Source organism: Camelus dromedarius, chromosome 3 (genome assembly GCF_036321535.1).
Source record: "Camelus dromedarius isolate mCamDro1 chromosome 3, mCamDro1.pat, whole genome shotgun sequence".
Lineage (NCBI taxonomy): Eukaryota > Metazoa > Chordata > Mammalia > Artiodactyla > Camelidae > Camelus > Camelus dromedarius.
Genome location: NC_087438.1, coordinates 25,102,456 through 25,127,245, shown reverse-complemented (window position 1 = coordinate 25,127,245; position 24,790 = coordinate 25,102,456). Strand labels below are relative to the sequence as shown.

Here is a 24,790-nt window from a genome sequence, read left to right as displayed (position 1 = left end):
CAGAGACCTACAGAAGACACCCTGTATGAAGCAGCAGAGCCTGGTAATGATTTACATCTGGTATTTCAAAAGCAATCTTTACACCAAGAAATAAGCAGACACAAGCATTTTGCATGTGGCACAGACTATGTAAAACTTAATGGCTTTTCTTGCTTTCAAGCATGCACGTAGACTGGCTTTTGTCTTGAAAGATGACATGCAAGTCCCTGAGAACACTGATGTTAGCAACGCTAAAATCCCATGATTCTCCATTGCCTGTCCCTCAACCTTCCAAAAATATTCTCTGTGTAATCTCAGAATTCATATGCATTTCTTGCCAAAGCCACTAGCTTCTAACTGTTTCAGAGTAGGATGATACGCCTATCAGTTTATAATCACCCAGTTATTAACCCCAATAGTTAAAGTTGTGCTTCAGGTATTAACATGTTGTCAGATGAAGATATATCTAGACAAAAGGAAATTCTATTTCTCCTCCCATCTCATGGATTGAAGCTATTTTGTTATCACAATCAGTTTTACCCCTCACATTGAATTTCTTACAGAATGTAATGGGTTTTCAAGAAAGCGCATCCGGTCTTCATCTTTTACTTTGCATACTGCAGATTCTCAGACCCGAGGAGGTAGGTAGAGCCTTGACTGCTGAATGTTCCTTGTTACGTTTACTCTGAGTGTGCTGCTACTAAGAAGCTTTTGCAACAGGTAATGTTTAAAAAGCTACCCATTGGACAGTGTTTATAATATATTGCTATATGAAAACAGCAGTCTATAACGGATTGTATGGTGAGTTATTATTTAAAAATTCAATGTATCAACATTGGAAAAAAGGCTGACAGGACATAAGCCATGATGTTGGCAATGGTTATCTCAGATAATTGGATTACAAGTGAGTTGGTGCCCTGCCCTCCTCCTACCTTCGTATTTTGCTGTGTTCCCAAAGTTTCTGCCTTTAGCATGTATTAGCTTTACAGTTAGGGGAAATGGCTACTTCCTCCTAAGTAATATCGACTTAAATAAACAGATGTCTGCCTTTTAAAAAGATACTTTATTCTAAGAACTTTATCACATGTTTTGAATAAATCCGTAACTTAGTTTGCTTCTCTTCCACACTCAGAGCACTCTGGTGACTCCTTTGTGCCAGAGCACACTGCCCTCTGCCCTGTCATACAGCTATTCATGTGTATGACTGTCTCCTCCACGGAGGGTTCCCTGAGGTCATCTTCATGCCTGATAGTGTCTCACACATGTTGAACACTCAAATATGTACTGAATTGAATGGAAATTAATTTATAATCCTCACTTAGAGGTGCACTTTTTTATCAGTAAAAAACCCAAAGATTTTTCTAAACTAGTGATAGAGAAAAATTTCCAAAACAGCAAAAATTTCCTAATTAAAAGAAAATCAAAACCCATTTTTCTCACTGACTTCAGTTTGCAATCTGCTTTTAGTGTCAGCCTTGTCCCAGAAGCGACTAAGATCATCACCCTTCACGGACCTCCCGACCTTCCCGCCTTCTGGGCCAGGTAATAAAGAACTTCCTAGAACCTCAAGCCTGACATTCTGACTTTTCAAACTCCATTCTCATTAATGATAAGCTTTCTTTTTCAGCTACTATAAAACGCTGACATTTTAGTGGCAAATAAAATAGGGGCCTTAGCAAACTATGCATGGAAGAATACCTTGTGAATTCCAGCCCTGTAAGTCCAGACAGTATATCTGTTTATTTTTGGTAGAAACTTGATGATTTTGTTTTTAAGATTTCATGTTTATCATAGCACTATTTTATATAAGGCAGCCCTATAAAGTAACTTGCTTTATTTCCCTTATTATTGTTCCTCTATACAGTTTATACTATATGTAGTACTCAAAATATACAACTATGTTTTAGATTTCTATTCTAAAGTTTATGCTTTAAATTTATATTCTAAAGTTTAGAATATGATTCATTTCGAATTTTCACTAATTAAAACATTGCTTCTTTTTATTTAAAGTTTGTAATGCTTTGCTAAGTAAAACTATTTTATCATAATAAAATATTTGAAATGGTTGGAACATTCTTTACATTAAAATTATGATTTGTATTCTTGTATGTTTTTGTTTCTACTGAACAACCAACTTGCCTTTTCCAAGTTACCACAAGAAATAGAATATACAAACTATTCATTTCCTTTTAACTGATTCTACCTAGGAACCACAGAGTTTTCAAACTAATGAATTTATACTCTTCTTAACAATTCTAAGCATGACTGAGCAATAATATGTCAGATACCTTTCAGATACAGAAGAGATACGTTCTAGTTCGCTAAGCCCCATCCATATCTGACTGAAAAGTTACAGACGTTAAGAGGAATAAGGGTCCTAATCCCAGAGGATTTGTTTTATTGTATTTGTGCAAAAAGCAAAGAGATGGCTTTAAATTCTCTGTATAACTGCTTCAATTCATTTTCTAAACATCAGACACACACACAAAAGAATGAATAAAAGAACGTAGATGTTAGTAGGCACCATCCCATTTTATGTTGTGTAGAATGTTGCTGTACTGGAACAAAGACAAATAGTACAATTTTATACAGTCCATTCATTGTTAGTTTTCAATAATAAAATCATACAAAGCATGTAACTGAACTTTGAATTACAGAAGTAATTCTATTCCCAACATTTATAATACAACACTTCAAAGAAGCAATTCTTATTCTTTTCTCATTCTTTCCTCATCTCCATTAATCCAATGCTCAAAGGCTGCTGTTTCTGCAGTTTGCAACCAAGAGATGATCTCTTTGAGATGTTTAGTACAGGCATACCTTATTTTATTAAGCTTCACAGATACTGTGTTCTTTTTACAAATTGAAGGTTTGTGGCAACCTTCAAGGCCTTAAGCAAGTCTACGGGAGCCATTTTTACAACAGCATTTGCTCACCTTGTGTCTCTGTGTCACACACTGTGGTAGTTCTCACAATATTTCAGACTTTTTCATCATTATTATGTTAGTATATTTGTTATGGTGATCTGTGATCTTAGATGTTACTATCGTAATTGCTTTGAGGTGCTGCGAACCATGCCCATATAAGATGGCTAATTTAATCAGTAAATGTGGATGTTCTGACTGCTCCACCAACTGGCCTGTTCCCCCATCCTTCTTTCTCTTTTCAGGCCTCCCTAGTCCCTGAGACATAACAATGCTGAAATAAGGCTAATTAATAACCCTACAATGGCATTTAAGTGTTCAAGTGAAAGGAAAAGTTGAATGTCTCCCACTTTAAAGCAAAAACTAGAAATCATTAAGCTTAGTGAGGAAGGTGTGTCTAAAGCCAAGAAAGGCCAAAAGCTAGGCCTCTTGCACCAAATGGTTACTTGGCGTCAGTGCTGCTGCACACTTAATAGTCTACAGTACGGCGTAAACGTCACGTTCATAAGCACTGGGAAACCAAAACAAAATTCATGTAACTTGCTTAATTGTGATATGTGCTTTATGGTGGTAGTCTGGAACCCAACTGGCAATATCTGTTTCATGCCTACAATTCTATTCTTGCAGCCAAGACCACAGTCTTAGCCCATCAATACACTTTATAGAAAAAGAGCCTAGCATAATGGCTATCTTCTCTCTTCTCCCGTCATTAAAGAGTGGGGAAGGGGCAGCATTTGCTAACAGTTTTATAACACTCTATAAGAAATATATACATGTGCACACAGATGGTTCATTACCAATTCAGATTTCATAATCTGTAGAATTTCTCTCAGTACTCAATTTCATTATTCTAAAGAAGACTGCCTATTCCATTAGTGACCTAATTTTCACTTATTTTTCTGAGTGTAAACAGACTGTGTAGCAAAACTCATCCTGTCATCACACTTTTTTAGCAAATCATCACTCGGCTGAGCACTGCCCACTACTGTTAGTGCTAACAGCGACATCTACTGGTGAGTTCAGTACAGGACTGTTAAAACTGTAGGAACTGAAACAAAATTAAAACTTTCTCAATTTCTTTTTACAGTGAAGAAAAATAATGTTTTTATGACATCAACTTTTGTGCAAAGGAATATTGATACAAACAGTGCAGAACAAGGTATACAGCTTCTCTTCATTACAAGTACCTTAAAATTTTGTTTTACCATCTGTATCTAAACCGTGTGTGTGTGTGTGTGTGTGTGTGTGTGTGTGTGTGTGTGTGTCTGTGTGTGTGTGTGTGTGTGTCTGTGTGTGTACTGCGGGTATGGAGGTAGGATTTAGTGACAAAACATGAAGAAACATATTTGGTGAGTCAAGTCCCATGGTCAAAACAAATAGTTATTGGGTAAAAGCTAGGCAGGAAGTAAGTAGGCAACTCACTGACTATTATGACTTTGATTAGCGAATATTAACTCCTCATTTAATCATGACTTTAGAAAATAAGCATTAAACTAGTAAGAAATAGAGAGGAAGAAGTATTTCACTAAGATATATTGACCCTTTAATTCTGTTCTTTTAAGGTCCCATGAAACATTCTGAACATGTTCTAAGACCTGCTATTTTACAGCCACCTCAAGCTCAAAGGTGTTTAAAAGTAAGAAAATCATTTGGATGCAATGTGTTGGAATCCTGCAATACTAAAGGAAAAGATGAAAATAAGATAAGGAAACCTCCTGTGGTAGGACTGACCTCAATTCCCCATCCTTCTTTTGGTACATTGCCCACATCCAGAATCAGGGGCTGCCTGAGTCTTGGTGTGTTGTTGGAACAGCCACCAGGCTGGAGAGACAGCTGGACAAGATAGTGAAAAGCCCTCAGTAACCTTATTAAATTTGTCCTCCTAAACTGGAGGGTTGTTCCTGGGAACAAGTCTTGTGGTCTCTCCTAAGCTGTGAAGCTGAGTCCTGTGTAGTGAGGGACCCTTGGGTCTTGTTCTGGTGCACTGACCCCCTGTAAAAATAGGGGAGCATTGAGGTGGAAGGGGCTGGGAGTCAGAAGTCAAAAAAAAGAAAGAGATTTCTTTGTATCCCCAACTGGTCGATATGCTGGTGTGGCTCTGCCAGTTTAGGTCACATCAGGGGTCCACTCCAGATCCATCTTCATGGATAACAAGAGCAAGGAACCACCTACACAGTGTAACTGGGAGGGCTTGGGAAACCTCTGGAGACAGAGGCAAATTCACTCTTCCAAATGAATCACTCATGGTGGGCCTTTCTAAGGAGATACTCATTTTGCTCAGGCCATGCAGATATGGGCTTGGTGATGTTCTGTTGCTACACTTCTAGCTGTGTCTTCCAGAAGCAGGCACTTGAAAGGAAGGGAACACAAGATCAAAAGGTTGGAATCTGCAAGTTATTGCATCCATCATTTGTTCCAGCTAAATTACTGAGGGCTGATCAACCAGTTTTGTTTTGTTTTCCCAGACTGAGCATGAGAACAGTGACACACGGAAGTGTTAAAAACACAGTCATTTAATCAAGTCAGTGAAAAAAATCAAATTGGTATTAATCATACCTCTGCCACTATCTGTGTTTGTATTTTAAACAAAGCATCCAACCTTCTCCTTTTCCTCAGTGAAGTGAGGGAGTTGAACGTGGTTAGCGTTTGCCAATATTTTTATATTTCCAAATCTTTTTCTTTGTAAGACATGATTTCATGAAACCCATTAGGAATTTTAAAGGTCATTTCATCATTTATGTGTGATACCTAATGTGATTTTTAAGTAAAACATGTTTTAAATTTCAAACCAGTATATTATTAAACATTTTCATTTAAATATAATCTAATAATCATTACCATATTACATAATTTACCTATTTAAGAAGTGATGCATGTTGTTTATTCTAAAGTATCTAAGAAAAAGTATGATGTATTGATTAATTTCTAAATGTTTTATTTGATTTTGGAATGGCATATTCTATAAATTATAAATTAGAATTTTTATTACACATTATGATACCAAAAGTTGATAAATATTTATTTTTTGGCATGATTGTTTTTAAAATCTTGCATTGTCTGTTTTTAAAATAAAATTTATTAATGTATTGCTTATATTTTCTTCCTAAATAATAAAGCATAAAAGAAATTTTCAGGCTACTGTTTACAAGCATTTCTTCTTGAATAACTTATTAAGGGCATGAGTAGAATTTATTTCTAATTAGTGGAAAGCCTAACTGGATATGCCATTATTGAATTTCCCCTGTTAACGAGGATTTTGGAAGATCTAAAGACATAGATGCTATGTCAGAATTTTGACAAAATGATGTAATCTATAGATCTAGTGAAAATTACCTCTAAGTGAATTTTGTAGAGCCCATATTTTTATGTTCCTTATTAACTTGTACATCAAAATTTTCATCCATCCTGTCACTAATCAGTGGTTACTCACGTATAACTTAAATTATACATGCCTAATAAAAACTATTTTAGGCAACATAAGAGTAAAAAGCTACCATTTTGGCTGAGAGGTAAATCATTTAATTGACTGAGCCATAAGCATGTACTTTGATCTTTGCTAACCAAAGGCACATGCTCCCTTGACACATATTTCTCAGCTCTCAAATTGCTATAAAGAGAAAAATACTCAAAATTATTTTTATTGATTGATATAAAATTAAAATGGAAACAGACTTTAAAGATATGAAGTCCCTGCAACACCTCTGAAAATCCCTGGTGGAAGAAGAGATGTGTCCACAAAACACTGAGGACACTAGATCAGATGACTGATAGGGTTCTTTCCAGTTCTAAAATTGCTCACTCCTTCATTTGTACATTAATACAGGTAAAGTGCATATGCATATACACATCAGACAGAGTAACTCACTGATTAAGCTACCAGTGGGAAATCTCTAGAGGAAGAGATGGAGTTTTCTCCCACGTTGGGTGGCCATGATGGTGAAACTCTTAGGGTGTTTCCAGGGATTAAATAGTCCTGAGAGATATATTTACTAATCTAGAAATGAGAATTAACTCTGCTTGGCTAAAAAGGTAAAAGTAACAAAAGGAGGTGGAATTTCTGACTATTAACCCAGCCTCTGGTGTCAGGGAGACCCAGGCTCGAATGTCAGCCTCCTTCCTGGTTGCCCAGGCCTGGCCCAGTTATTTAAGCTTGATAGATCAGTTCACTCACTTATAAAATGTACATAATAAAAATACAAAGTGTGTAGAATTGTTTTAAGGATTATATGAGATTATATACAATGTTTAGGGCAGTACTTGAACACAGTAAGTTTTCAATACATTTAACTATAACTATCGTTTCCTTGTCTGATGCTCCTATATATAGTAAGGCAATTAAAATGAACTTTTTGATGGACTTTTTTTTTCTTTCAGATTTCTGAGGGAAACTCTTATTTGCTAAGTGAGAATTTACCAAGTGCCAGAATTTCAGTCCAGCTATCTACTAACCAGAATGTTTTAGGTGCTACATCAGTGGGGTAAGTTACTGATGAGGAAACAGAAATGTTCTTTCATTCTTGCTTTCTTTTATCATCATAACCTCTTATGGAAAATAATTTTCTGACATTGTACAGATAAACTGCCAAGTTCTGTCTGAAGGGAGATTTTATAAAGAATACACATTTTAAATGCTTTTCAAAATGTTTCTAATATTTAAATACTATATTGATACTGGGTCATCTCTATTGTCTCATTGACTTGGGTAAGAATGTTACAAACAGGTACAGCTAAATTTTCACTATGGTTAGGCATTAATTATCTGTCTACTAGATTAGCCGTCCCCACTCTTCCCCTGGTATTCTTTCTTTCCCTTCTTTTTAATTATTTCTGGCATTATGACTTATTAACATAGGTTGGAGAGACAACAAAGAAAGCAGTAGAAATGTGCAAAATGAAAGTTAGTATTTACTAGTATCCCCTCTGATGAGGGCATGTTTGGTCTGAGAGAAGATTACAACTAGCTGTGGATATAGCTGGGCTCACGATTAGCGCCCATGCAGGTGCCTTAGCGCTTACCTCCTGTCCACGCTGGGGATGCTATGGGGATCCCAGAGCACATCTGCTGACAAATAGAGGGCTGCATGTCTTTGAGTTTCCCATTATGCAAAACACTTTCAACATTTAAAAAAAAAGTTTCTGGGAGGGAAAAACCAAATTAAACCACTGCACACTCAAGTGACTGGCAAGATAGACTGGCTTTGCTTTTCCCTGAGACTTTAGATCGCTAAAGCATTGGCCAATTGGGGAGGAGGAAAGTGGAGGCTGGAGGCTGGAGAGTCAGTGCTGGAAAAGCAAAAAGATAAGGAAGGGTTGGGCAGCTCCCCTGGTTGATCACACAGTCAATACAGTGATGGGCACAGGGCCTGTCTCGACTGGGTTTGGCCGGTGCTGTTAACAGCTGCCAAACATTTTGAATATCATCCCTGGAAGCACCTATCTCAGTTTTGCCTTCATTTCTCATTAACTTTAGATAAACGAAAGTTAGCAGATGTTTTTATGCTTTACATATGTCTAGTAAATCATCTGATTATTTCATGTGCTAAGGTTTAAAATGGCTTTATCCACTGTTACTATATTTAAAATAGCAAATGCTTATTTCTTTTCCTTAGATTTCAGCCAAATGAAGATAAGTATTCTTTTAAAAGCTGCAGTTCTGATTTCGTTTTTGGAGAAAACATGGTAGAAAGAGTTTTGGTAAGATTTTGGCACATGTTTCTATTACTATATAGGGAGCTGTCACTTCAAATTTCTCAAGGCAAATTAATTAGAACAATGTTAAATTGGAGCATACTTTTAAACTGCTGGGTTCAAAGGTACATTTTTTTAAAAATCTTAAACTGGAAAGATTCTCCTGGGAAGCAAATTCTAGTTAGAATAATAGACAAGAACTCACAGAGGAAAGGAATTGTGTAATTATAACATTATTAGTGATAAGAAATATTAAATAGTTCTTTGACTTACATTAAACCAAAGGTACCCAAGGAAATCCCAGAGTTATCTGCAATAATTAGATAAACCCAACTGGTCATGATATTTTAATACAGTTTTTCAATAGCATTTTTTCATAACAAGATGCATTTAAAATCATTTGCAAAATTTTTCTCATTAACCACAATCCTTCACTTCAAACTTTTACACTGAAAAGCATTATTACAAGTTTTTTTTTTTGCTAGCTGTAAGAGGAAAATGATAGTATTTTACTTGCCTAGGGGAATGTATTTGCCAAGTGGAAACCCTGACCTAATATTACCATCAGCCTTAATTAACACTGAGCATCCTCCGGTGAGAGACAGTTGCTGCTCCGTTTTCCATAGGGTGTTTCTAAAACAGAGCATGACTGCAGTGGGGAATTATACAGCCAAGTGGAAGCCGTGGAGCAAGTGTACCCACGGTTTTATCTGCTCCACCACATCTTCATACTCCTTCTACTTTCACCCAGACCAGAATCTTGGCTGAGATAAGACAAAGAAGCTATCTTGCCGTAGGGCTATAAATTACATGAAGAATTAATTGCAAGGAGGATGTATAGGTTTTAAAATCTGTGCAAGGACTCAGAATAACAAAAGGACCAACTCATGAGGACTGTTTATTCCAAGATTTTAAGGGCTTCCACAAATCAGTCACTTTTAAGATCTAGCTTACTCTACAGCTGCCTCAGGCTTAATCCCAATTCCAAGAGAAGTTTCACAGCTTTTCAGTTTAGCGGCACCCTTCTGTCACTCCCAAGATGAAGGGCAGCTCCAGCGATCCTGTATAGCTGTTGACCTATACTTTTGGATTTGGATCAGAATGGACCAACTCCCAGAGTGAAGTTCCAGGCACTATATTTATGCACATTATTTATTTACGAATAAATAACCTTCCATATCATTTATTCCTACATTTCGCACTAGATTTGTCACAGCTTCTTAAGATGTCACAGACACAAATAAAATACTCTTCAAACCTCACAGGATCAACTTTAACATTAAACTCAATTTAACAAACATGTCTTGTGTGCTTGTGATATATAAAACACTGGCATTGGTCTCAAGTTTGGTAGCATATTACAATCATCTGGTAAGCCTTCAAAACTCTATTCTTAGGCCTGGTGATCTCCCTAAACCAACCAGGTCAGGATCTCTGTGGGTGAGGACAGGTGTGAGGTGATTTGAATGTACAGCCAGGATTGAAAACCACCTGGGTGAGTGGTTATGCAAATCTAACCCTGAGCCCTAGAGGTATTTATAGTCTAGAAAGGGGACAGAGAGAATTACCCACACAAATGAACTACGGTGGGGATTACAGATTTGCTGTGATGAGGTACCTGCATGCATTTCCTATAGGCACTTCAAGTTTGACTTACAAAGGAAACCGAGCTTCCTGTGTCTTTAAATTGATAACATCCCAGGATAGCAGGAGCTGTAAAGATCACCTGTGTTTGTCCTCTAGTTAACCCTGTAATCCTGTGGCCCTGTGATCTGGGGGCCAGGATGCCCTCTGATTTGTTTGCTGACCGTGTGCTTTTAGAGTGAGTCATTAAACTTTCCAAGCTTTAGTTTCTATTTTCTTAAAATGAAAATGACACCCATCTCTACCAATGTTAGCAGATTATCTGGATGCCAAGTAATGTGCAAGAATCTTGAATTCATATGGGAAAAGATATAAATCTCAGTTCTAAAGTATCATCCCCAATTCTCCCTGCTCTGCAGGGGCCTCATAAATGGCGTGGCGATCACTCATCTGTTTTCACGTGGGCCTTGATTACAACACATGTGCAAAGCCCAGGTATGCAGCCTTAAGAGTGATTGTTGGCAAAAATTGTCTTAGAGGAAAAGTTAGGATTCTTTCTGTAAAGATGATCTCTGAGACAACTAGTGAGTTCTCTGGACAACTTTTAAATTTTTAAATGAAATGGATAGAAAGAGTGGATTGTTGGGAATACTGGAATACCTTGAAAAGGTGACAAGAATTGCACCTCCTTCTAGGCATCAGGTTAGTCTGGTCGTAGCAGGGAACAGCTGCTACCTCCTTTTGGGTCTCTAAAAATTTTCCCATTGTCCCACCTGAAGTAGGCTGGTGGTAAATAGACTGTTTCCTGAGATCAGAACCAAGGTCTTCTAAGAATGGGGAGGAGTTCCCTGTGCTGTACAACAGGAGCCCGAAACAAAAATATAGCTGTTGGGTTTGTTGGCCGTGTTGAGACAGAACAAAAGTATCCCTTGGTTTACTGCAAATGTATGGGATAAAATTAAGTAACATATCTTTTTTTTTCCACCTAGGGTTCTCAAAAACTCACCCAGCCTCAACTTGAAAATGATTCATACATCAAGGAAAAACTATTCAAATTCACTCTAAAGTTTCCAATCAACTCTCCAAACTCAAGTAAGAATTATTTCATTTGTAAAACATTGGATTCAACTAGCGTATTTCCTGTTTTACCATGTCATTTGTTTAATATCCATAAAATATAAAAACAATATTCCAGTGTTTCAAAATGTTTTGGTGAAGATTAAAGCATATAAATATTGCTACATGATGTATAAGCTTTAAAATTTTTTGACTTAACAATATAGGGAATCATTAAAGAGATTTGCCTAAACTCAAGCAATTTGATTTTCTGGAAACACTCATTGTTATAAAAAGCTACTGAGAGATGTACGTTAACCAAGGCAAGAAAGAACTTTCACAGTAGACAAAATGGGGCCTTTTACGTGTTCTTTCCCCCTATTTTCTCTTAGGAACAGACGCTAATGAAAATATAACCCTAATTGAATCAGCTGCTGCTTTCTCTTCTAAACCATCAGCAAAATCTTTGCTGGAGAAAATTGATGTTATAACAGGGGAGGAAGCAGAACACAACGTGTTAAAGGTCTGTATATCGCGTACTGCTCTTTCTGATAGTACTTACATACCTGGAGTAAAGTTACCCTTAGCAGAGACATCTTTAAAAATAAAAGCAGAATACATGTAACTGAATCACTTTGTGGTACACCAGAAACTAACACAACATTGTAAATTGACTATAGTTCAATAAAAAAAATGAAGGCAGAAGTATAGTTTTCATAAAGACTGAGCTGTTTGAATAAAAACGTTAGAGGCTTCCAAAAATTAAATCATATTTTGTTGTATTCTTACAACAATTTGTAATTTGTGGGAAAATGGGTTTCCGGGTTCACAACCATTCACATTAGTCCCTTAGGGAGAAGACAGCCAAGAACCCTGTCTTAAAATAACTTCAGGCCTATGTTTTATACTTTTCATGTCAGCTTTTAAAATCGGTGCTATTATCATATGATTTAAAATTCTATTTACACTGAAAGTTTTAAAATGCAGATAAGATGAATAGATTTCAGTTCAAGATAAATTTTGTAAATTTTCCTTTAAATGTTCTTTGAAATAAGTTTTGAATTTCACGTGAATCAAGACTTTGATGGATGTAGAATGTAATATCACACATAGGATTTGAGTGTTGAGCGGTATAGCTGTCAGTCTAGGCATATGAAATGTAATTACCACAACCTAATCATTTTCAACAAAGCACAGAGTTCCCTTAGGCCTCTTTCCATCCGCTTTTATCCCAAACTCTCTTCATTCCTATTTTCTTCCCCTGTGATCTACTGATAACATTTACTGTACAAGTGTGTCTCAAACATAACTCTCATATCAATTTAATCCCAGATTCACTGAAGTATCACTAAGGATGGGGCCCTGGCATGCTGTATTTGTAACAAGTCATCTAAGTGATTCTTGTACCCAATAGTATTTGAGAACCACTTGTAAGCATTAAATTATAGTACAATACTCTGTGGTATCATATTCTAGTTCTAATGCTGTATTCGTTGAAATTTTTAAAGTATACCAATAGTTCCATGATTCCTTTACTTTCAGATAAATTAAATCGCTCAAATAACATTGTTTATTTTAAAAGCTGCTATATATAGATACATATTGTTAAGTGAAAAATCAAGATGCAGGAAGTATGTATGGCATTCTACCATTTATAGAAAACAATGGGAGAAAATACATATATTTGCATGTATAGACATACAAATATCTCTAGAAAAATAAGCAAAACATTAGCAACAGTGATTACTCGTTGCAGGGGGTGAAAACTGGAAGATTGGGAACTAGAGTTGGTGGGGTATTCTTCACTTTGCATCTTTTTGTTTTTTAATGTTTGACCATTCAAAAATTGTCTGGTTTTAGAAGTTAGATAAATTTGTAAAGCTGGTTTAGAAATCATTAACAAAGGTTATTCTGATAAAATATCAGACAAATAAAAGTGTTATAACTGAGGAAAGAAATCATTTTGAAAAATTTCTATATTTTGACATTTAAAAAAATTGTCCTTTAGATCAACTGCAAGCTTTTTATATTCAACAAAACAGCACAGTCCTGGATTGAAAGGGGCAGAGGAGCTTTGAGACTGAATGACGCAACAAGCAGTGATGGTGGAACATTCCAGTCAAGACTAAGTAAGGAATTATTTCGTAAAGCAAGTCACTATTTCTTAGGGAAATTTTTCCAATATAGGAACACATCATGTTCTGGAGATGTGTTGTAAGTCAGTAAATTAGACTGCTGAAAACAATATTGTTTCCAATGTACTATTGGAGCTTCCTGCTTAAAGTCGGCTCTGAGGTCAGACTACACAGGTTCCAGTTCTGGCTCCATCACTAACTGATAACCTTGGACAAGTTACTTAACCTCCCTCTGCCCTAGTTGCATCAGTTTAAAATGAAGATAACAGTAGCCCATGACCTAGTTTTGTGAGAATTCAGTGAGATAATGCATGTAAATCACTTATGACAGAGCCCAGCACACACCTAAATAGTAATCTCATTATTATTTAAAGGAATAGGATGACTTTTTTTTTAAATTCAATAGTTTTTCTAAAAGAGAATATTTGCCCTATAATTTATTCCTAGCATTCTAAACATGGTGTGTGGGTTGGAATGAAGGGTCAGTTTCCAAGTAAATAAAGATGTGTGGTTACTGAATCCTGCAGGCAGAGTGAGTGTTGGTCAGAATGTGGTCAAACAGAAAGACTGAGGAGGATTTTGGCATCCAAAAGACACACTGGGCATTGCTCAGAGGCCCAGACTGAAAGAAAGCACAGGCAGAGCTATTGGCAGGCTGGGTTTACTGGTCAATATTTGGTGGGCAAAGATTGTGGAGGAGACCACAGGTAGACGCTGGTAAATGGATATGTGTAAAGTTTCAGGTATCAAGATCAAAAGAGTAAGGAATAGATTTCAGACTAAGAGAGTAGGAACAGTGTCCTTCAGTTCTGTAACTGGCAAACAGGTTTCCAAATAATCCAACCAAAGCAGGTACTACTTGTCTTCTACAATGTTTTCTACAATGGTTTAATTTTACTCCTTCCACTACCTGCCAAAAACCCAACAAAACGTTTCTTTTAATTTTGTAGGTAATACACATTCATTACAGAAGACAGAGAACACGGATAAACAAAAAGAAAAAAATTAAATTATTCATAGGCTTATCTTCCTGTAGTAGCTAGCCTCTATCAATAAAATATATTTTTCTGGACTTTATATACCATAAATGTATAAAATATATTGAAACATTTGTGATTCATAGTGTTTATATTGCTTTGTAACTTGATTTTTTTCTTTTACATAGTATACCATGGTCACCTTTCTATATCATTAATTATCTTTCTTCAGTATCCTAAATGGGTTCATAATATCTTCAATAGCTGTACCATCATTTATTTAACTAATTCCATTTTTTAAATGCTTAAAGTTTTTGTTTCAGTTTTCTCCATTGTAAACAACTCTTGGATAAATATTCTTCAGACCACCAGGTCCTTAAAAGAGTTCTAAAATTATAACTATTTTTAATATTATAGTTTAAAAAAATGTAATTCCAGTATTTAAGCTAAAAAAAGTCTTCCAACATAATAAAGCCCAATTTGAAAGCCAAGTTATAATCTAGTCAAATTGCAATTTAATAGTGAAGACAGAGTCTGAAAAACAACTACAAGATTTATTTACTTTCAAAAAATGGCAAAGTCTTCTGGAAGACTAAGGAATCAACTGTTCTGAAGTCTGATAAATTCACCTTCTTATTTCAGTTATGCGCAACCAAGGCAGCCTCAGGCTGATTCTCAATAGCAAACTCTGGGCTCAAATGGAGATTCAAAGAGCAAACCACAAAAATTTACGAATAACAGCTACTGATTTAGAAGATTATAACATCAAAGTGTTTTTAATTCAGGTAAGTGACAAATTTCAATGGTAGAGTATCACCCTACTATATTTATAGATCTCTGAAATTACTAATTTTTTTTTCATTTTATTATAATAACCTGTACCATTGGCAAAAAATCAACCATTTATTACGGTTGTTTGCAGTCTAATGTAAGACCTAAATTTTTTATGAAATTTAGAGATTAACACCAATTTAGAGTAGTCAGTTGACACCATCCCTGGACATTTGTACTGGCATATGCCATCAAACCTCCACACCTCACTATTAAAATTATGTCAACAATCTTACTGAGTTATCAAAGAGGCTATTGTCAGGATTGGCTCCTAGGAGGCCAGGGGAATCCACAGTCTGATGCTTATACTGCATGCTGAAATGGAGGCTTCAAGATTACTGGAAAGGACCCAGTGAGAAATAGAGAAACACAGGGCTAGCAAGTTGAAACAACCAGTCCAACAGCAATTTCCAATTCTGGACATGAGTCAGTCTCCAAGGTAACAGAATGGGAACATAGCTGTAGCTGTTCCTGGCAGCAGGAATGCTTGACCTCAAATACAAGATCCAGGCAAAAGAGATAGAGCTGGCAGTAATCAGGCCAGAATAAAAGGCTGGATTTCCCCCTTAGGCTGAGACCCAGAAGAATGGAGAAGACTGAGTATCCAAGTGACTCAGGCAGAAGATGACAATGCAAGTAAATTGGCTTCCAAATAGCAATGAAAAAAAAAAAAAAAGTTGGCAAGTGCCCACTGATGAAACACCAATGGTTTTATTAACTACTAGTAAGTGCACTGTTAGGTTTAAGTGATGTTGAGTATTAAGATGTTAGAGTAAGACACCCAAACTCTGTTTACCATTTCGGGAGGTAATACTGGATACTCTGCTAGGCCAGAGCCCCCCGGCTTTGAGTGGGTAAAGGAGCCTGCCTGACACTGACAGTGAGACTATGATTAGATTAGATTAGATTTAACTACCATTAGATTCTGCTGCTTGATATTGGCCCACATGGACTTTTTAAATTGTCGGATAATTTTTAGAGATTAGCAAATGAAATACAATAAAAATCACCCAAAATTCCACTCCCAGAGATGGTCACTAGTAACATTTTGGTCTTAACTATATTTTAGTATATATATATGGATGTGTGGGTACGTATATACATATGTACCATACTGTACATATTGTATGACCATCAGGCAAATTATTTAGCCTTCTTCAACCTGATTTTACTCATCTGCCAAAGGAAGACAATAATAATACACTTTATAAAGTGGTTAAGATTAGATAGCTAGTATTTGATTGTGAAATACACTTTAACCTTTTCACTTATCAATGAAAATGAGTGTTTTCCTTTATTAAACAGTAGTTCATTCTTCAAGAATTATTTCATAGGTGAAAATAATTCTATTATGTACCATAATTTATTCCACCAATCCCATTTTGCTAAATACTTAGGTAGTTTACTGTGTTTATTATTCCAAATTCTACAAGGAAGTTGCAAGAAATTCTCTATGTACATACATTAATTCTCTTGGGAAAAGATTTTGACTTGTTTTGACAAATTTCTCTCCAGAAAAACTGAACCAATTTTCATTTTCACCAGCATTTTCTTATGGTACTTCTTGGAATTTTTTTTTAAATACTGCAAATTTATTGTTCAAAAAATATATCACTGCTTTTATTTTTAACTTCTTGTTCTGAATTTCTTGAATGAAAACATCTGAGTGCATTTGGCAAAAGGAAATACATACTAGTGTAAAGCATATTTAAAATTTAATGTAAGAAAGTCAAAATAGCAGAACAGTATCTGTATTTCAATTACAACACTCTTTCAATATTTGTTATTAAATAACTTACTGAAGAAAAATTACACCTTTACACATGATGTAAAAAGTTAAATTGGTCAAAAATCAACAAATATTTACTCAACACCTATTATGTAATATCTAATATAATATGAAAAACAAAAATATTTAATATATAGTTTTTTTCCCTAAAAATAATTCAGGCAACTTAAGAACATGCAAACAAAAAAACATATTTTAAGACCCTCTCCCAAAATGTTGGCATTGTAGTTGGTTCAATTCTCAGTTCTTGGCTTTGAAAGACTCAATAGCTCTCTGAAGGATTAGCAAAGAGAAAAAATTTTCCCCAGATTTCCTTTGAAACTGTGAAAAGATACAAAAATGTAAACCACTGATATGTTACCTTAAAGAGCACTGACTTTGACGACAAAAACCAAGTCCCAGCCAATTCGCCAACCAGCTGTGTACACTCAGACAGGTCGTGCCTTTCGGAGCCATAATTTTCTCACCTGTAAAGGGAAGAGGAAACAAGTACCTGTACTATGTGCTTTTACTACCACAAATGAAATAATTAATCTTGGTTTTATTATAAGGATTGAATAAATTAAAGAACATAACAACAGCAAATGTTATTGTTACCATCAGTTTTTATATTGATAGCAACTCTGAAAATAGAAAAATACTGAGAGCAAGGACTTCTGATGTGCTTATGGTACAATATCACAGACTATTTGAACGAGCTCTGCTTTTCTACAGAGCCGTGCAGCTTGCCAGGGATGTCTAAGCAAGTGATGTAAAGGAAATGAAAACTTTCCCCCCCTCTAACCCTACAATTTTCTACAGTGTAAAACAGTGGAGGAAGGATGGTCTTAACAAACTTAAATTCATATAGAAATTTTAAATCACAAAATTTCATTTTCTCCATTTAAAATGCACACATTGGGACCTCATAAAATTACCTGCTTTAGGATTCAATTTGGTTCAAGATAAACTGGCTCTTTGCCCTTTTAGTTTTTATGGTTATTTACATTTCAGATTTACGCCACATAATCCCTTCCTTATTAATAGTAAAAGATTACAAATCTATAAAATGTGGCTGTTATTCAGTTACTTATTTTCTTAACAACTTAATTTTCCTCTTGCAGGCCAGTGTCAAAGATACAGGATGTCTGTATACAGCAATACATCATCGTCTTGTTGCACTTCGAAGCTTCGACAAGCAGCAAGATGTAAATCAAGCTGAAAGCCAGCCAGAAACAGTCCTCCAGCAATTTAACTGTGATAGCTGTGATGAGGATGAGGATGATTTCATCCAAGTCACTAAAACTAGATCAGGTAAAGAACTTTTCTTTTGTCAGTTCAGAGGTTTAAGAAAGAAATCTTATTCACAACCCTACCTATGAAATAGACATTTAAAAAGTGAAACTTATCTTTTCAAAGTGGGCTGGGGTTAGAGCCCTCGATATTTGGATCTGAGAGGTGGGTTTGAAAATCACTGCCTTCTTCATGTGGCCTTCATTAGAATTTTACCGAAAGTCAGCCTCATTGCTGTATCTGCACATCATTTGCATATTCATTTCATAAACGACCGTATTTACAATGTAAAGTATTAATTGCTACACTGAAATTAACCATTTATTCATATTTCTCTTCACTTCTCCCCGTCCTCCTATCATTGGCCATAGTAGGAGAAATGATAGATACTCATAATAAAACCAGCAGGCAAATCTGGCTTGAAATATTGAAAAATCCTGTTTATTCCCTTTTTTGGAATTTGACTGCTTTATTTTCAAAGACCTTCTTTGCCTAGGGCGAAGTGCTATTTGTTTCATTACGTCAGGATTCATGAATTGAGCAAGGCTGCAAGGGAACCACCATTTAACGGATTTTAGGTTTTAGTGCTTGTCCTGATGAGTGAATTTAAAACTTAAATTCATCATTATTTTTGGAGAAAAACATTGTCAAGGAAATAATCAGCCCAATTTGTTATATAGATGTAGCTTTTCCAATAAAGTCATCCAAATATTTTCAGTCTTAACAGTTTTATTTAGCCCTGAATTCTGCTCTACCGAGGACTGACAATGGACTTACAAAAATAGTTACCAGGCATTTTCCCAATTTTTAACCATTTTAAATCTTACAGCTATTTTAATCATACATAATTTAAGAATCTACCAAAGAACATGTGCCGAACTTGATGAAACAGCTTCCTTGGCCTAATACTAAAAACGTAACCAAGAGGAAAAATGCACAAAACTTGCACAGCAGGACCATAAATTGCTAGACTCAGTGAGACAGAGAACTAAGTGAATACGGTCTTTCTTGTTGTTCATAAACAAACGGCTTAGTATTTTTTGAAATGTATGAAATGAATAAAAAATTCTTTTATACTATTATAAAGTTTATATTGTCAACAATAAAATGGGGTGTTTAGAAAATGAGTTGGTATCCATTAAAAATGTTAACTTGCAATAAGGATTAAATGGCAAAATTATTTCATCAACAAATGACACATGGTTATGAATAGAATGCATATTATACCATATTCCACTTTAAGAAAGAGGTGATATGCAGCTATCTTCATATAAAATGGGAAACAATGGAAATGAGACAACGTAAATGTCCATCATATAAACCCCCTTTCCCTGCTACCTCTTCCCCTTTCCACTGGGCACCTCCTCCAGGAGGGGTTGTATACAAATGTTAAATGTTAGGGAAGCAATCAAATGTCTGATTTTTTAAACTTGTTGCCCATGAATCAAGGAAAGTTTTAATTATCTGTCACATTTAAAACTAGTAACATTTCCAAATGTTACTTATAAAAATGCGGATTCTATATATTTTATCTCCTCACCAGTAGGCATATTTGAGAGTATTCATGTTCAATTGAATTATATATTAAACTAACCAACTCTGAAAAAAATACAAGTTATATTTTAACATTTTACCCCATTTTATGTTTCTGATGTTACAATCTACATCTTTAACCATGCATTTTACCATTAATAAATTATTGTAGTTACAGTAATTTTGAAAAAAAGTAAACTGAATATAATATTGTATAATAAATTATTTTAAATTTACATCACAGATTCTTCCAGGTGGACCCACAGACAGTCAGTTGCCTGTTCATGAGCGCTACCTACTATAAATATGACAACATCTACAAAAAGAAAGAACTGAAAAAACTAAGCCATCCTAACTAAATGAGAAGATCCTATTCATTCCTTGAGTAGTTTTTATAGAAAAGGTCAAGAAATATAATTTGTTGCAATTAAAGGGTTTCTCTTATGTAGTCTTATCATTCTAAGGTTTTATATTTTGATTATTGTGGAGAAAATGACAGAATTTAAGAAATACATGTCCTTTAGAAGTTTAAAATTTATCATTTTTGAAGAAGTTAATTTAGAATAGGATTTGGAATTAATTTGGACTGTTCATCACATTGATGAATACTATAGTTGAAATTACAAATTGCTGGATTTGATAAATAACTAAAATATTTATTTTTTTCAGTCATACATTGTCTAGCCATAAAACAATTCTTTTACAAAATTTCCAGAGTCATTTCTTTGAAAAACATTATAACTGCATGATAACATTTCATTAAATCATCTTTTTCTTCTGGGAAATGCATATTTTCATTTAGCCTTTGGAGTTCCTAATTCTGTAAGATTATATATTCATGGTATGAATTCCTTTAAAGGTGCACTTGTATCTATTGCACCTTATATGTGCTTGACTCACAGTCAGCATCCAAAAGTTGCTGAAGGAATGAACAAAACCTATGTATCAAAACAGTAAGTATGCAAAAAATGAAATATGTTAACTTGTTGTTTGCTTTATTTATGTAATTAAATTGTCATTAATATTCTAGTATGTGTGGCAAGTTCTCTGGTGTCTCTTCTTATAAGGGCATTAATCCTATTAGGCCAGGGCCCTACTCTCACAACCTCATCTAACCCTAAGTACCTCTCAAAGCCCCATCTCCAAATATCATCACATCGTGGGGTAGGCTTCAACATGTGAATTTTGTGAGAACACACACATTCAGTCCGTAATAAGGGAATAAGATTCACAATTACAAAATGATTTCTGAAAATGTTTTGGACAACGACAATATATTTGGAATACTAGTATAGCTTAATTTCTACTTTGAAGAACAATATTCATTTGGAAGTATACATGTGACCATACTTAAAAAAAGGTTACATTATTATAGTACCATTTATAGTAGTAAAAGCAATTACATATATGTATTTATTGTCAAACGTGAGCTAATGCTTAAAAGTTTAACATATGGTGACAATGAATATATATATGTTCATGTATAACTGAAAAATTGTGCTCTACACTGGAATTTGACACAACATTGTAAAATGGTTATAAATCAATAAAGAACGTTAAAAAAAAGTTTAGCATATGAAAGTTGAATTACTCTTTTAGACTATAATTTAGCTAGTATGTTATAATTGTTCAAAGTTTTGCTCTTTCCCTATAATTCAGTAACTAAAACTTAGTAAAATTTCACTACTAAGAGTAGCTAACTTCCATTTATTCTTCCAGTGACTATAGAATAGATATAGTAAATAAAATCCTTTACTTCTAAATTAAGCAATGACTCAGGAGATGGGAAGAAAAGTTAATGTGAGAGAGGAAGAGAGAAAAGATCAAGAGAAAAAAAAAACAGTAAAGAAAAGCTCTAACATGAAAGGAAGACTACAAAGGATGGAAAAACAGAAGTTTTAAGTTTTTTTTATTTTTAATTCTAAACGAGTGGCTGATGCAGAACAAACTCAGAAAAATTTTCATTAGAAGTATAGTATAAACAGGGAGACATCTGGAGGAGATATTAAAGAATTGGTTCTCTTACAAGCTTGTAGCTGATATGGGAACACTGGGATTATGCTAAATTGTTAAACTCAAGCAGAAAAACAGAGATTTTCTTTATTTTCTTGACGTGTTTATTCCTGTCCTCTTTTTATGGCAGAGATGAATTTTCTCAATGCCTCAAACATTTTAATATAACTTGAATTTATTCTTTTCATCTGTGATTTTCTTTGTACTCCTCTGCATATACAAGACAAAAAAAAATTATGACTACCTGAATTTCTGATCTATGTAGAATTGCCAGGGCAATAGAACCAAAAATAGTGTTAGAATATCAGGAAGGCAGAGAGAGAAAGAGTGAAAATTTGGGGATTATGACATGGCTACTAACAGCAAAAACATCTTTAGCTTAGGACTTTCAATCCATTTCCTGCCCACTCTACTATTCCTTCTTATAATCTTTATGCAAATATTTAGTAATATTTTGGGGGGCTAATAGAAATATAAACATCTTAGTTTCTTCTTATTCTATATCTTCATCTAGCCTTCTCCTTTTTGGTTTTTTAATATCCTTTGTCCCCCTCCCCCCCACCTCTTAATGTAAAGAGATCCATCATACAATGATATTTCATTTTCATAAGTTATTAGGTAGGTGATTTCAAAGCATACATCTTCTTCCATAGGCGCTACTTTTATTAAAATTTACTTAGATAAATAGTCCCCCAATATACTAACTGTGTATTTAACATGATATCCTGTTACATTTTAGGATAATCTAAACATTCTTTTCTATTAACAGGACTTTTATATCCAGTTACTCAGCTTAATTACAAACTAACAAAATGTTCTCTCTTAAAATATTATTTTACACCCATTACTGCCAAAGCCAGGAACCCTTAGTTGTCAGGGACTAATATCCTATACAGGCCTTAGATTATGTGGATGTCATTTAAAAAAAAAAGCCAGGGTTGGGGATGTTTATCTTTCACAGAGTCAGAAAGTAAATGAAGTAAACTAGAGGGCATTCTAGGGATTGGGAAGGATAAATCTTAACCTCGTAAATCTTCAAGTTGTGAATATCACACTGAGAAATAATTTTTCCCATAAAATTTTGAGAACATTTTAAGCTTGCTTGAGACATGGTACCCAGGTGGCTGGGTATGCTTATACACTAGAAAAGCACACCAGCCTTGTTATAGATACAGTTCAAGTTTGAAACTCAATAATATTACAGATTATGTTAGTTGTCTGAGGGTAGTTGAAACTGATATTAAATCTGTGAATGCCAGCACTTTGGTTTGTTTGTTTTGCAATGGCACACTATACCCACAGTTCTGGGTAATTTTTGACATCAGACTTGGAACAGACAAATTTGAATACATGAACACACTGGAAATTTCTAAGATGATATTTGTAAACCATGGCATTGGAGGAGTTATTGAAGTAACTGGCAAATGTTTAGCCTAACAAAGACTTGATGATGTAACAGCTTTCAAACAATTAGAGGATTATCGACATTTTAAAATTTCTGCCAATTTTGTGTATATAAAAGACTATTTCACTATTACCTTTTTCTGATTTCTCATAAGGTTGAGTCTTTCAGATATTTGAAAGTGATTGCATTTCTTCTAAGAAATTTCTTTTCACAATCTTTGCAAAGCTAACTGTATTGTTTTTCCCCTTTAGTGGCTTCCTAGGATAGGCAGGGTAAAAGCCAAATTCCTAAGCATGGCTGTGACACTCTCCATGTCTTTCCCCAGTCTACCTCTCTAGCTTCACCTCCCACTGTTGCCTTCCTCCCTCTAAATGCTCTAGGAATTCAGAACTGCTATTTTGTTGCTCCATATCTTTGCTCACACTGTTTGCTCTGTGGAATTCCTTGCTTATTCCTGCTGATTCTGGCGAATACCTAGTTCAATCTTTAAGGCTTAGTTTAAGACACTTCCAAAAAGTTTTCCCTAACTCCTCTTAGGCTGAGTTAAGACCTGTTCCTCCAAATTCCTGTAACACCCTGTATATAATTTTACCACTGCACAGACTTTATGTTCTTTGAGAGAGACTACCTTTTATTTATCCATTTTATCTCCAGCACTTAGCAGGGTGTCTGGCCCATAGCAAGCAATCTCATAATTTGATCTCCACAGACTTGTGTTGTACATATAAGACTCAAAGGATGTTATCCAACGGGAAGCTAGAAATAAGGTTGTGAAACACCTGAGACAATCTGGGCTAAAGATAGTTGGAGTAGCTGAAGTCATGGGAAAGGGAAAGGGTTAATATTTGCCAAGTGTATACTTTGTAGTGGGCATGCGGCTAGGCATTTGTACATATAGTTACAACTTTACAAGGTAGCTATTACATTTTGTAAATGAAGTAGGCTCAGAAAAGTTAAGGTACTAGTCCAAGGTTTACAAAGGCAATAAATAGTAAAGCTGGGATTTGAAACAAGGTCTTTTTAAATCCCCAACCCAAGCTCCTTTCGTTACACAAGAGTAGATAAACTCAGGCAGGGGAATGGAGAGAGAGAGAAGGGAAGGCAAAGCAAGGCAAGGGAAGGATAGATCCTGAAGATAAGCTTAGGAAGAAGGAAACAGAAAAGGTACAGAGAGATGGGAGGGACACTATTAGGGACTGGTGTGTTGTGAGCCAGAGTAAAAAATTTCGAAAGGAAATGATAACCATTTCAAATGCTGCAGAAAGACCAAGTCATTGAAGGGCTGAAAAATATCTTCTGAGTTTACAATCAGCTCTTTGGTCATCTTGGAAATAGCCCTAATTAGTAAAGTGGTGGGGAGAAACTAGATGACAACAGGTTGATGAATGAACGGGAAGCAGGGATGTGACAATGATGAATAACTACTCTTTCAAGAATCCTAGCTATAAACAGAAGACAAGCAATATATAAAAAGCTGAGGCTTTTTTTTTTTTAAATTAAAGATGTCATAGACATCAGCATGTTTAATAGTGAAGAGGAAAAGTCCAACAGAGAGGGAGAATTAAAGGTGTATCCAAAGGGAAAACTTGATGGAATAATAGTTT

General features: G+C 35.1%; 1 protein-coding gene and 1 long non-coding RNA gene across 4 annotated transcripts in view; one reads left to right on the top strand and one right to left on the bottom strand.

The window, feature by feature from the left end:
• The window catches only part of RANBP3L (RAN binding protein 3 like), a 67,812-nt gene that overhangs the window by 27,925 nt on the left and 15,097 nt on the right, over positions 1-24,790 (top strand). The window contains exons 3-15 of one of the 2 annotated variants that reach the window (XM_010977589.3): positions 4-43; positions 543-620; positions 1,447-1,521; positions 3,991-4,062; positions 4,466-4,539; positions 7,278-7,381; positions 8,513-8,597; positions 11,165-11,267; positions 11,624-11,754; positions 13,240-13,360; positions 14,986-15,128; positions 18,067-18,256; positions 20,013-20,797. In XM_010977589.3, the coding sequence (XP_010975891.2) occupies positions 4-43; positions 543-620; positions 1,447-1,521; positions 3,991-4,062; positions 4,466-4,539; positions 7,278-7,381; positions 8,513-8,597; positions 11,165-11,267; positions 11,624-11,754; positions 13,240-13,360; positions 14,986-15,128; positions 18,067-18,256; positions 20,013-20,056 (1,260 nt within the window). In that variant the 3' untranslated portion in view covers positions 20,057-20,797. Of the gene's footprint in view, positions 1-3; positions 44-542; positions 621-1,446; positions 1,522-3,990; positions 4,063-4,465; positions 4,540-7,277; positions 7,382-8,512; positions 8,598-11,164; positions 11,268-11,623; positions 11,755-13,239; positions 13,361-14,985; positions 15,129-18,066; positions 18,257-20,012; positions 20,798-24,790 lie in introns of those variants that run through there. The other variant, XM_031444036.2, reaches the window with a different exon arrangement.
• Positions 1-24,790, bottom strand: part of LOC135319480 (uncharacterized) — a 155,033-nt gene that overhangs the window by 128,369 nt on the left and 1,874 nt on the right. For both annotated transcript variants that reach the window (XR_010378120.1, XR_010378119.1), the window contains exon 2: positions 17,325-17,430. This is a non-coding gene — a long non-coding RNA (uncharacterized LOC135319480). The remainder of the gene's footprint in view (positions 1-17,324; positions 17,431-24,790) is intronic.